The sequence below is a fragment of the Ceratotherium simum genome, chromosome 7 (assembly GCF_057802395.1).
Source record: "Ceratotherium simum simum isolate JZ-2026a chromosome 7, ASM5780239v1, whole genome shotgun sequence".
Taxonomy (NCBI): domain Eukaryota; kingdom Metazoa; phylum Chordata; class Mammalia; order Perissodactyla; family Rhinocerotidae; genus Ceratotherium; species Ceratotherium simum.
The window spans coordinates 29,870,841-29,883,709 of record NC_141906.1 but is presented as its reverse complement, the minus strand read 5'-3'; the positions used below and the strand labels follow the sequence as shown (position 1 = coordinate 29,883,709).

Sequence of the window (12,869 nt, the reverse complement as noted above, 5' to 3'; positions counted from 1 at the left end):
GACCTCCCGTTAATTCAATTTTCCATTCTCCCCTCCCTGAACACTACAAGTGCAGTAACCATTTGCTTAATTAAACTGTGGCAGCTCAGTTCCCAAGAGGAGGCGCTGGGTGAGTCCAGAAACTGTGATAGAATGATTAACCTCTGGACACTGGAGTAGGACCAACTGGGTTCAAATCCTGCTTCTTGCTGATTGTGTGATCACGGGCAAGTTACTTAATCTTTCTGAGCCTCAGTTTCCCCATCCTTAAAGTCAGGATAACTGGGTGTTGTGAGAATTAATTGGTTAACATGATCAAAGTCCTCAGAGCTATGCCTGGTATTCCATTAGCATGCAAGAAATGTTAGCTATTATTATTAAAGCTATTACTAGGAGCCAGCTGGGTGTGCTTGAAAACAACTCCTCACACCCAAGCAAAACTGGTGCAGATACACACACCAGCTCAACACACAGCCACACATTTTAGAGATGAGCGGAGGCTCAGAGAAAGCAGGAGCATTCATTCATTTAACAAATATTTTAGGGGCAGGGGCCGGCCTGTGGCTTAGTGGTTAAGTGTGCGTGCTCGGCTGCTGGCGGCCCGGGTTCGGATCCCGGGTGCGCACCGAAGCACCGCTTCTCTGGCCATCCTGAGGCTGCGTCCCACGTACAGCAACTAGAAGGATGTGCAGCTATGACATACAACTATCTACTGGGGCTTTGGGGGGAAAAAAATAAATAAATAAAATTACTAAAAAAAACAAAAACAAAAACAAATATTTTAGGGGCAATTTCCACATGTCAGGCACTGCCTCTCTTCCCATGCCACACTTACTGAATCCTCAGAGGAGGAACTGAGGGCCCCGTGTTTTAAACAAGCACCCTTAGATGATTCTCAGCTCAGGCAAGTCTGGGAAAATGCTTGGATTCTAGGATACTAGGGCAAGCATCTTGCCACATTCCAAGCGGGGACCTGGGTTTTATGGGTGATATCATCTTCTGGTGGCAGATTTGTATAGCAGTTAACAGCACAGACCCCAGAGCCTGCTTAATTGGGTAGAAATCTCAGTTTGCCACTTCTTGCCTGTGTGACCTTAGGATAAAATGGAGCTAATAATAGTAACTACTTCAAAATTGTTGTGAGAATTATTTATGTGCAGTGCTGACACATAGTAACTATTATGAAGTATGAGCTATTATTTTTACTGTGCCCAGTGTAGACAAGCTGCAGAGAGAAGGCGGGGGTGGTGGATTTGATGCTTCTTACCCAGGATTGGCTCTGCCTACAGCATTGGTGGTGTCTGTCTCTTCAGGGTGACACACCACCTGCTCCCTTCCGCTGGAAGAGCTTTCCTGAGCCAGGGAATTCCCTCCCATAGCGACTGACAGCAGCTCCCGGCATCCTGATGCCACGTGCTGTGCCCACAGCAGTGTGGCGAGAATTAGATCACATTTTGGGGCCAGGCTGAACTGGGTAGACAGGTGGGTTTAGGTGTGGGAGGTGTCCATTGAGGAGGGCTGAAAATGAGAAGTGGAGGGGAAAGTGTAGGTCCTGGGGAAGTGCCTCTCCACACACTGGGCCAGCTCTGGCCGAGGGTGGTGCTCAGCTCGCCCAGACCACAGGACACGGCTGTGTGGACGCGCTGCAGACAGGGGAAGGGTGGGTGCCCAGGGAAGAGAGGCAGGATGCCAGGGCATCTGCCAGCCCTCCAGATCACTCATTTTGGCCCGCTGCCCTCCAGCAGGGAGCAAGCAAGCGTGTTTTGTTTTGGCATTAACTGGGCAGGCTGTGGGAAAACAGGCGGCAGGCTTCCTAAGTGGGGAGGGCCTGCTCCCTTCACAGGCCAGCGCACAGTGGTGCCAGAGCAGCCACCTCCCCATCCTGCTGTCCCTCCCCCACAACTCTATCTCCCTTCCCTGGTCCTTGCTTGACCCCCATCCCCCAGCTCAGCCTGGAGGGTCCTCTCCATGGAAAGAGCTCACAGATGGGTAGCATCCCACGCCTTCCAAGCTGGGCTTTGGAGAAATTCCCTGGTGGAAGCCCCCATGTTATAGATGAGGAAATGAAGACTGAGAGAGAGCAGGGACTTCCCAGGTCCTCACGGTGAGTCAGGGGCAAAAACCAGGACTGTAGCTGGGCTCAACCTCCTCCCATGGGAATTCCTCTTTCTGCGTTTTATTTTTTAATTTACAAACAAAACCAGAACAAAATGAAGGGAAACTGAAGGCAAATACATGCACGCCCAAAGGAAACGTATGTTTGCGGTCCAGCACGGTTGCAGGCACTCTGTATAAACATTCTCATTTTATTCCCACCACAACCCTGCAAAAAATCATTATTCCCCTTTTATGGACAAGGGAACTTGATTGAAAAGAGGTTTTAGGATTAGGTCAAGAACCCAAAGCCAGGCAGAAGAGGAATTGGACATCTAACCCAGGTTTGCCTGACCCCAGACCCTCTCCACCCAGACCTGACTGTTTTGCGCATCGGTCTTAGTTTCACCAAGTTGTAACCCCAGTGCAGCTCCCAGTGGGAGGGCCCTCGTCAGGTCCCACATCAGCAGTCACTCAGCCTTCCCTGATGCATCCCAGGATGGGCAGTCACTTGTTTACATAGCTCCTCAGCCCTTTACAGATCGCATACCTGTGGTTTCATTTAACCTGTACCACCACCCTAGAAGGAAGACAAGATAGAATTTGTGATGTGCCAGAGGTCACACTCAGCAAGTGCCAGGCAAAGATAGGCCTAGAACCTTGGTTTCCTGCCTCCTGATGTCACAACCATGTGACTGCCAGCTCCTACTACAGCCCTGGGACTGGCTGTCCCCTCACCCCCACCCCAAGTTGTAACACTCCCTGGCCGGGGCACCAGCTGACCAGGTAATTCCCTGACCCCGTGTCTGCCTCTCAGGGACTCACCTCTGGCCTTAGACCCCTGCTACCACCTGCTGGAATCTGGGTCCCTCTGACTCCTAGGCCCTGCATGTCCTGGACTCACTGCTGTGACCTTTGGTCCACGTGTTAAGCTCAGGAGCTCCTGGAGTGCAGGGCCTGGGCCTCACCCCAGGGACCTGCTTACAGCTGAGCCGAGAGATGCTAGATGGAATGGTCTAGTTCTGCCACAAACTCACTTTGTATCCTAGGGAGAGCCCCTGCCATCTTCTGGTGGTCACCGATCTTCCTCAGTCCAGCGGGCTGTGATTCTCTGTCTTGAGAGCTTACTAGTGGAGAAGACAGGCACATTCCAACACTAGGCTGACCAGAGGGATGCGTTGAGGGGATTAGCTCAGCCAGGAGCAAAAGCCGGTATGTGTGTTTGGTGGGTGGAGGTGCAGGGGGAAAGGCGACTAGGGTAGAAGGGAGATGAATGGGCTTGGGGTCCACAGACTGCATTGTCTGCAGCAACATCCCTAGCTAGGCTCGCCAGGGCTCGGGCAGGGAACAGCTGGCATCTGGATGGGCTGACAGGTATTCCTGAGCAGACTGTACCAGTGTGAGTTGGGATAATGACAGAGCAGGAAAGGGAATAGAAGGAGCTGTGAACAGAGCTGCAGAAGGCTAGGGAGGTGCCTTGGTACAGTATGGACAGATGGGATGGTGATCACCTATTCCTGGAGAGAACCTGTCCTGGGTGCTCACTCTGGACCAGGGTGGGGTGCTGTTTACATTCTAGCTACACTCAATGGCTGCTGCAAACTTTGCCTCTCTGGGGTTTCTCCTGGGAGCCTTATGGAATATTGGAATAGTTCATCTTCCAATGCCCACTCATATACCTGCTCCAGGCCAGCTTCCAATCCTGGCTCTGACTTAAACTTAGAATAACATTCCTTCTGGGAGACTGCACAGCAGCACGCATGCTGGAGGGAGAGCACAGCTTCAGAGCCAGAGTGAGCCAAGGGCCAGGCTTGGCTCTCGTCGTGTCCTAGCTGTGTCACCTTGGGCAGGTCATTTCATTTCTGAGCCTCAATGTTCGAAGTTTGTGAAATGGGGTCATATGTATAATGAAGGGTTGTTGTGAGGGTGAGAAACAATGTAAATAACATGCCTAATTCAATGCCTGAAATATGGAAGAGGCAAAATAAATAGTAGCTTAATATTAATTTCGTCCCAGGGTGAGAATCCCATCTGTGGCCTCCTTGATGGAAGGACGCCAGTACCTGCTCCCACAGCCCCAGGGATGGGGGAGCTCACCCTCCCTAGGGGCGGCTCTGCCTGGAAAAACTCCTTTCTTAGATGTAGCTGAGACCTGTCCCAGTTCTGTCTCTAGGGCCACAGTGCATGCTTCTCTGCGGTCATGGGACAGCTCTGTGGCATTTCCCCCAAAGAATCGCAAGAGATCTTACTGGGAACACAGTGCTTGCCTGCAGTGCAGGAGCAAAGCTCTGGAAGTCCCCAGCCTGGTTCGAAGGGGTACATTTTAAGTCAGTCTTACATAAGCCACAGAAATCCCTTGCCCCATCCCTGTCGCATTTGGAACATATGGATTGCATCCTCCCGAGTCTGCTTTTTTCCTGGGTGAACTCTTCCAATTCCTCTGAACATTCCTCATAGATGCAAACGGGAGAGCTGGGTTCTGGTCCCAAATCTATCACTTCACGGCAAGTCACTTATCTTCACTGAGCCCCTAGTTCCTCATTTGAAAAATGAAGAAAATCCTCTCTAATAGGATTACAGTGAAGATTAGGTCAGAAAAGTAATATGAAAGTTTGGGGTTTGGAAAAGCACTTAGTAAATATTAAACATATTTTTAAAACACCACAATTTTGAAAAAGGAGTTAGCTGGTGAGCCCATCTGGTGTTGCCCCTTAGCTTTTTATTACAACTCCAAAGGAAATCATTCCAGAAAATCACTGCCATTCCTGGTTTCAGAATAATAGCAAATCAGGTGGAAGATGCCCTCCTAAATCCATAAAATAAAGCCCCAGGGACTGACTTTATCTGTGAAGAGCCTACTAAGTTCCAGGCTCACTCACTCACCTTATTTTGCATTTGAGGACCAGGGCTCAGAGAAGGCCCAGCAGACCAGTGGTAGAGGCTGGATCCCATCTCTCAACACCCAGCACCTTTATACCCCAGGGCTCACTTCCAGAGGGAAGATAATCTCTGGGCCAGACTAGTTGCACCCAGGACTAGGATTCAGCAAATCTTTGTTAAGCATCTCCTATGTGCAGGACACTGCATCTGGGCAACCATTGTCACCCCTCCCCCACTAGCCAAATGTCATTCATGGAACAGCTGGTCTGGAACTCAGCCTTGGTGAAGCCCTCAGCTAATTTGGTCTTGCTCACTCCTGTATCCCCACTGTCTGGCACAAGGCTTGGCACAAAGCAGGACCTTAGCAAATATTTTTTTGAATGAATGATGAATCAGTGAGCATTTATTGAGCACTGACTATGTGCCAGGCCCTGTGGTAGGAGAAACTCCATTTAATACAACAAGTCTGCGAGGCTGGTATTATATTCCCATTTTACAAGAGAGGAAATAAAGGCTGAAAGAGGTGAACTGACCAGCTCAAGGCCTCGCAATGACTTGGTGGTGGAGCTGAGACTGGAGCCCAGTCTGGCTACCTCTAGCCTGAGCTCCAGCTGCTGGCCCACAGCTTGCAGAGAGCTGGGCCTCTACCCACCTGTTCCCTTGCCCCAGGCCTTCTCTGATAGTAACTGTGGACTCTGGTGAAGGGCCAACTTTTGAATGGCCTCAGGGAAACCAGAGATAGCAAGCCTGGCCTCCCAGTTCACACACAGCTCTAGATTAATCTGACTCAAGCATACCTCTGATTCTATCACCTTCCTGTACAAGAATCTAGGCTAACTCAATGTAAACAACCTTGGTTCAAGTTCAACCTTCCCAATTTCTGGCCATCTGGTCTTAGGCAAGTTATTTGGGTCTTTCCAGGCCTCACCCACTTTCCTCTTTTGCCTCACTACACTTCTGAGAACAGGTGTCTGGGACCCCAACTTCCGATAAAACTTTGGGGAGATCTAGTTCACCCTCCACACAGCCCTGTGGCTTCAGAAGAGGTATTTTCATTTTTCTATGGACTCCAAGGGAGGCTGATACCTCGCCCCCCAAGATGGTCTGGTCAGAGCAGGAACGTGGGGTGGGGGGAGGCTGCCTGGATGAACATCCTCAAGGGCAGATGAGGAAGCCCGAGCTCACCCAGCCAGTCGGGGACAGGCAGAGTGGACTGGCACCCAGAGGTCCTGACTCCCAGATAAGGGCTTCCTCCATTGCCCTGCTGCCTCCTCTCCTTTTCCTTATGGTTATCATCTGCACCTGTTTCTTTATAACCCCTAGAACACTCCATGACGCAGAGATTCTAGTCCTGCTCCGTGACCTTGCCTCCCAATCTGTGAAACAGAGGCCCTGGCCTTAACGACCTCACGGTTGCCTTACAGCCGAGTCCGTGCTCTTTGACTTGAATGCCCTGTAGCAGAGAGCCGTTTTTTTCTTTGCAGGGCAACTAGACCCCGCCCCAGGCCCCTGCGACCGACTGCGAAAGACTTATCTATGCCCGCCCCCTCTGTGCTTGTCTATCTGGCCGGCTCATCCGCTCAGGAGAAAGAGGTGTTGCAGGACAGAGAAGCAGCAAAAAACGGAACTCTCCTACTGCCATAGGCATGCTGCCCCCCCTCCCCATTGTAAAAACTTCTCTCCGAGCGTCTCGCCCCCTACACACGCATACACACACAAACACCGCAGCTGCAAAAGCCGGCGGGAGGCGGGGGCGGCTTGTGCGCGTGCGTCGCCGCAGAGCCCTCTCCCGCCCACGTGCGCGCCCCCGACGGGAGGCGCGCGCCGCGGCGGGCAGGCGGGAAAGCGCGCGGGAAGCCCCCGGCCGGCTCCCAGTGTGGGGGAGGGAGGACAGAAGGCGTTTGGAACGTGCCACTCTCGGAGAGAACGGGGGGACTTTCGTGCTCCGCTAGCATTTCTACCCCTCCCATTCGCCGACCGATCCGTTAGTTCCCCCAGTCCCCCGCCGCGATACGGAGCCCCACGCCGTGGCCGCGCTCCGTCCCGTTGCCTGGCCCGGCCCCTTGAACCCGGCTCGGGTCTGAGCTGTCCCCTCGGCTGCCGGAGCGGGGCGCTGCGGCGCGCGGCGGGGCCGGAAATTCCCGCGGCCTGAGCAGAGGGCCCGAGGCCGAGAGCGCGGCGCCGGCTTCCTCCTCCGGGGGCCAGGCGGGGGCGTTGGGCTCAGCGCGGGCGGGGCTCCCCGAGTTGGGGGCGGGGGGGGCCGCGTCTGCGAGGAGCCGGCGGCGGCGGCGGCAGGGTGCCGGACGACGCCGCTGCTCCTAGCCAGCCACTCGGCTAGCGGGGAGACCCTGGCGCCCCCGCTCCCGGGCCCCCGCCCCCTCGCGGTCTCCGCCTCCTTCCCTCACACACCCCCGGGCCGCCCGAGCCCAGGCCTTCCCGGCGCTCCGCCTCCTTCTCTTCACACTTGCTCTCCGACCTGGGTCCTCCTGCCGCCCGCCGGCCTTGCTCCCTCCGGGGCGAGTCCTCGTTCCCAGGCTCTCCTTTCACACACGCCCGCTCGCTGGGCCGCCCCCTCTCCTCGTCCTAGCTAACGCCGCCGTCGGGGGGAGGATTGATGTCCCTTCAGCATCATGCAGCCGCCGCCGAGGAAGGTGAGGGTGTAGCTGGGGGGTTTTGGGGGGATGCATACGAGGAACGCGGCTGGGGCGACCGCTGCGCCCCTTCCCCCCTTTCCGCAAGGGGCCGTGACCGCTGTCGCCTCGGGCTTGTCACCGAGTTGCCGCCGGCTCCAGGCGGGGGGCGCGAGGGTGAGGTGCCTTTCCGACGGAGGGGCGGCCGGGGCTCGTGCCCTCCACCGCGCGGAAGACCCCCAGACATTTCACAAGAGTTTCGGGTGTGCATGTGTGTGTGTGCATGCGCATGGCAGTGCTGCTCGCTGCAAAGTGCATTCTCGGGGCTGCACCGAGGGGAGGCGGGGGAGCCCCTGCAGCTTTGCAGAGCCTTGTGCTTGTGTGATTGTTTAGTCTGCACCAGGTTTGAGCCCTCCAGCTGCTTGTTCATCCTCTCCCATTTGCAAATTTGTAGGGAATTTGTTTCAAGCCTAATCTTAAGGTTTGGCCTGCTTTTCCCACGGGGCGGCCGAAAAGAAGTTGGAATAGCTACCGCCCTTCACCCCAGGGGAAAACAAAAAATTAAGCATTGATCGGACCTGCCTTTCTCCCACTACTCCTGCCCCGCCTCTCCGGCTAGGTGCGAGGGGGCGTTGGTGCTGCCCCTGGACAACGAGAACCAGGCAGTGCGTGGCGTGTGCCCCGCGATCTGGGTTTGGGGTGGGAGTGAAGGGTGCTCTGGGCTTGTCAGCAGCTTTCTCGCTGCGCCCTTCGAGAACTGTTTCACTGCCCGCTTCCCCAGCTTTCTCAGGGGCTGAGGCTGTGTCCTTGTCTTTTTAATCCTGCAGATGGTGACTGAGTGTCTACTCTGGGCGCTGGGTGGAGGAGACTGTTCTATCCTCCCCTCGTGGGCAAGGATATGCTGAATGTCTAACTCACTCGTGTCTGTTTCCTTTCCTTTCTTTCTTAATCCGGGTTTCTCCAGTTAAGTGAATCTTTTTTCTTTCACCCACGTACCCCCACCCCTCCGGGAAGCCTGGCTCCGGCGGCGTGGATTCCAGGCCCACTATGACCTGGAACCCTGGGGTCCGGGCCTGGCGGGCGAGGCACTGGCCAGCTTGCCATTTGCTCTTCTAGCTGTTTGAAGTGGAGCCGCCACGGGGACCGGCTTGCTGGGGTGGCTTAAAGGCACCGCATATGCTGGAAGGTCACTTTTGCTTTCTCCTTTGTGAGAAAGAGATTCTGATTTGATGCGCTGTCAGCGAGTGGAGGGCATCATCCTGAGACTGTGTGCTTTCTCGCAGCCATTATGGAATAATTTATGTAGTCGATTCATGCATATAATTTCATGATTGTGTAAATTTCGGTCATTAGATATTAGGCATTCTTATGTTCCCTTCTCCCACCTACACTCTGCTCACTTCTCCTGGTGTTAATGTCTTTGAATCTTTTTTGGAAGAAAAAGAAGGCAGACTTTTACAACTCTGAGAAGACTTAGATATGTACTGAGCTTGTGCATGAAATGGAATGACTGGCAGTTTATTTTGCACCTCTTGAATCTGTAATTTATATACTCGTGTACTTTCATTTAGCCTCTGTTTCAGGTTATTTGGCTAGTTTTTTCCCTTAAGTATCTTCAGTAAACAAAATTAGTTGGCTAATAATGAATTTATGGTCTTCAGGGGAGAGGTGAGCAAGAGCTGTATATTCTGACAAGTTTAAATATTTTCCTTAAGTAAGTTTTTTTGTTGTTAAAGTTGCAGTAAGGCCTTCATAAATATATGGTGTATTTTAGGTGAAAGTTACACAAGAACTGAAAAACATTCAAGTTGAACAGATGACAAAACTTCAAGCCAAACATCAAGCAGAATGTGATTTGCTTGAAGATATGAGGTAAGGTTATAGTAAATAGTTGGAGAAGTTCTGTATCTCTGTTTCAAAGAATCTTCGAGTTACCAAGCTCCGGGAACTGATGATGGAATTTCCTTTTGGATTTCCTGCTTTAAGGCTGTTAGAGCTTTGACTCAGCTAGAAATTATAACTGGAACTAACACAATACAAACTTTTTTTCCTTTAGTGGAAGAACCTATAACGTACACACACTATTATGAAAAAACAAGGGCCTTTTTCAGTCAAATTGTAATCATGGAAGTAGAAAGTCTTATTTAAATAATCATTCCACTGAATTGTAACATTTATTGACCTTAAGGATTTCACACAGATTTTTAAACTGCCTCTGGTTAATGGTTAATATCTGGGGGTGAGCCAGTCAACCTCAGATGATTATATACTAGCACTGTTTTTTAGAACATGACGAATATAACTTTGTCTTTAAACATTATATTTAGTGGGAAATGTGTTTATCATATTTTTATCATTAAAGTTACCTGGATTCATAATCAAGATAACTTTGAATTTGATAGGTAAGATATCTTGCCAGCATTGTGAAAATCAGTATCTTTCTTTATAGAGGGAAGCATGACTCATTTTATTGAAAGAAACGCCACTTATTTTATTTAACAATCCTGTAACACTGACAGTTCAACAAACATATTTTTGGAAAGGATAGAAGATGATTTGCGTGTTGAAACAGAGTGGCTGCAATTCTTATATCCCTTTAGTAAATACATTTATCAAATTGGAATTAGGTCTGTAAGCCTCATCACTTGCCTCTTTTTTCCTGTGGTATACAACTTCATGTTGGTTTCATGAAAAATATTAACTGTATGTAGTTATAAAGTTATATATGTTTGGATAGCTGAATTGTTTGTAGCCCAAAGATTTTAATTTAAAGAGTTCCTTTTTCCCTCCCTCGTATTTAATTTAGGTGCTATTTATGAATATTTCTACTGTATACCTGTGTTTTTAAGGGTTTCTAACTAAGGCATATAAATCTAGTCTCATCCAAACTTGGATATACCAAGATCATTGTTTTCTGACTGAAAAGCACTCTATTTTAATTCTGTATGTTTCCTTTTGTTTTTCTTGTGGCCACAGGGAAATTTGTAGTCTTAAATAATTCCTGTGCAAGATACCTGAAACTTCATATGGTTAAAAATTCAAAGTTTTTAATATTTATTAAGTGAACTAAGGTATTCTAGTAGAAATCTCTAGATGAAGACGGTAATAAATTTTCAGAAGCAGTTTAGGAAGGCAAAATTAGTGTGTAAGTTAAGACCCTCTGTGGGGTATGGATGGTCAGTGGTCATTAAGTCCTGTTGATTATATCTTCTAAAGACTTCTTGTTTGCTTTCTTCTCTTTTCCCCCTATTGCCTGTACCTTGGTGCGGGGGCTTATGGTCAAGTGTATAAACATTGGAGACAGATCAACATGAGTTTGTGTACAGGCTCTTTCACCTACTAGCTGTGCTGACTTCTGGAAAATGATAACCTTTCTAAACTTAAGTTTTCTCTTTTGTAAAATGAGGCAGTGATGGCTTTTGTTCATAAGGGTTGTGCGGATCAAATGACAGTGCATGTAAGATGTGGCACAATCACTGCTAGGTTGATGTAGGTTGTTGCTCTGCTACTATTGTTTAGTTGTTTGTATTATTGCTGACACCATCACATTTCACTTGCATTATTGCAGTAATACCGTAATTACTGCAGAAGTGTTCTTATATCTTCCACCTCCCAGCCTCTCCTTCTAAATCTATTTTCTGCATTGTCACCAGTTAGCTTTCTAAAAACATTGTTTATTATAAATCAGGTTCTCTGTGGCCTTCTGGGTAAAGACCAAACACCTTGTCATAGCAAATATGGCCCTCTGCATCCCAGCTGCAAGCTTCCTTTCCTGGTTCAATTACTGTCATTTCATGCCCATGCATCTTTCCTCCTTATTCCCCCTGCCCTGGCCAATCGGGACTTCTGGTTAGCTAATTGTGCTCTGTATATTCTTGCCTGTGTTTGTGCTGTTCTCTGCCTGTTGATACCCTTCCTCTTTTTCACCTGGCAAATTCTGGTTACCACTAAATTGGCAAGTTTGTTGTTCTCTGTGATCTCAAAGAATTTTGATTTTGCACATGCTTCTGTCATCGCCCCTCATGTGAATTCCTTGAAGCCAGGTGCTAAGTCTTATTAATTTTTTATCTTTGTACCCTTTGTTTAGGCTGGCAGAATTGTTAAATAAATGTAACTGGTTATATTTCAATGCACCGTATTTGTTTTTAGGTGAGATATTTTGTAAGCTCTGTTTGTAGGTGGCACTAGTGTATCTGTAGATCAGGTGTCTGTTGAGCTTGTGTTACGTGCTTTGATTCATGTGGTCACTTTAAAATGAACTGTGCTGTTTGATGTAGAGTATATCTGTATTTATATATAATATGTAAATGCAGAGATTGTTGGTGCTCCAGGGATTAATGGATTCTTTATTATTTTAAAGGAGTCAATGTGTTCTTCTTTTGTATTAAATTAATGTAGTGAATCCCTTCACTTGTATATAGGTGTGAACAGGATGTTATATTACCTTCTGAAACGTGAGTTTATAGGGTTTCTGATTTGTATTTTTTTTTTTTTTTTGTGAGGAAGATCAGCCCTGAGCTAACATCCAATGCCAATCTTCATCTTTTTGCTGAGGAAGATTGGCCCTGGACTAGCATCCGTGCTCATCTTCCTCTACTTTGTATGGGATGCCGCCACAGCATGCCTTGATAAGCAGTGCGTTGGTGCGTGCCTGGGATCCGAACCTGTGAGCCCCAGGCTGCCTCAGTAGAGTGTGCGCACTTAACCGCTATGCCACTGGGCCAGCCCCGCATTTTTTTTTTTTTTTAATGATAATATTGAATTGGAAGTTGCAAATTGCTTACTCTTGGTATTCATGATAACTTTAGTTGCTTGAGGAGGGAGGTGGTCTGGCTTTTCTGGTCTGCCCCAGCAACTGGAATGACCTTTTAAAAATTCATTAGAAATGTCTGAACGTGGGTTTTCATATGTACTACGTTGTAAAGGATCTTGCCTGCTTTTCCTTTTTTGAGGCTCCCGCCATCTTCCTTCCCCAAACCCCACAAGCAGCACTCCTCACCGATGACCCCTCAACCAGTGTTATCCTCAATTTGTTAGTATGAATTCACTCAAAAAAGTGCAAATAGCTTTTTATTCTTAATATAAAGAAATTAGTAGTAGATAGAGAAAAGTTTTTATGACTTTAAAAACAGTTAAAAAAAAAAAAAAAAGACCACAGGGCATTAAGCTCTAAATAGGAGAATTTTATGATGGGTTATAGCTAGTCCCCCTGCCCCCACCATCTTCTGGAATTTTGAAAGGAGGAGACCAGTTATGGTACACCTCTTTTCTTTCGCTGTTCCTCCC

The 12,869-nt window shown here is 49.0% G+C and overlaps 1 protein-coding gene across 2 annotated transcripts in view; it reads left to right on the top strand.

Annotated features, from left to right (window-relative positions):
- Positions 1-7,232: 7,232 nt before the first annotated feature.
- The window catches only part of FCHSD2 (FCH and double SH3 domains 2), a 256,434-nt gene continuing 250,797 nt past the window's right edge, over positions 7,233-12,869 (top strand). Inside the window, exons 1-2 of one of the 2 annotated variants that reach the window (XM_087433411.1) lie at positions 7,233-7,604; positions 9,358-9,455. In XM_087433411.1, the coding sequence (XP_087289537.1) occupies positions 7,584-7,604; positions 9,358-9,455 (119 nt within the window). In that variant the 5' untranslated portion in view covers positions 7,233-7,583. The remainder of the gene's footprint in view (positions 7,605-9,357; positions 9,456-12,869) is intronic. The other variant, XM_004433967.3, reaches the window with a different exon arrangement.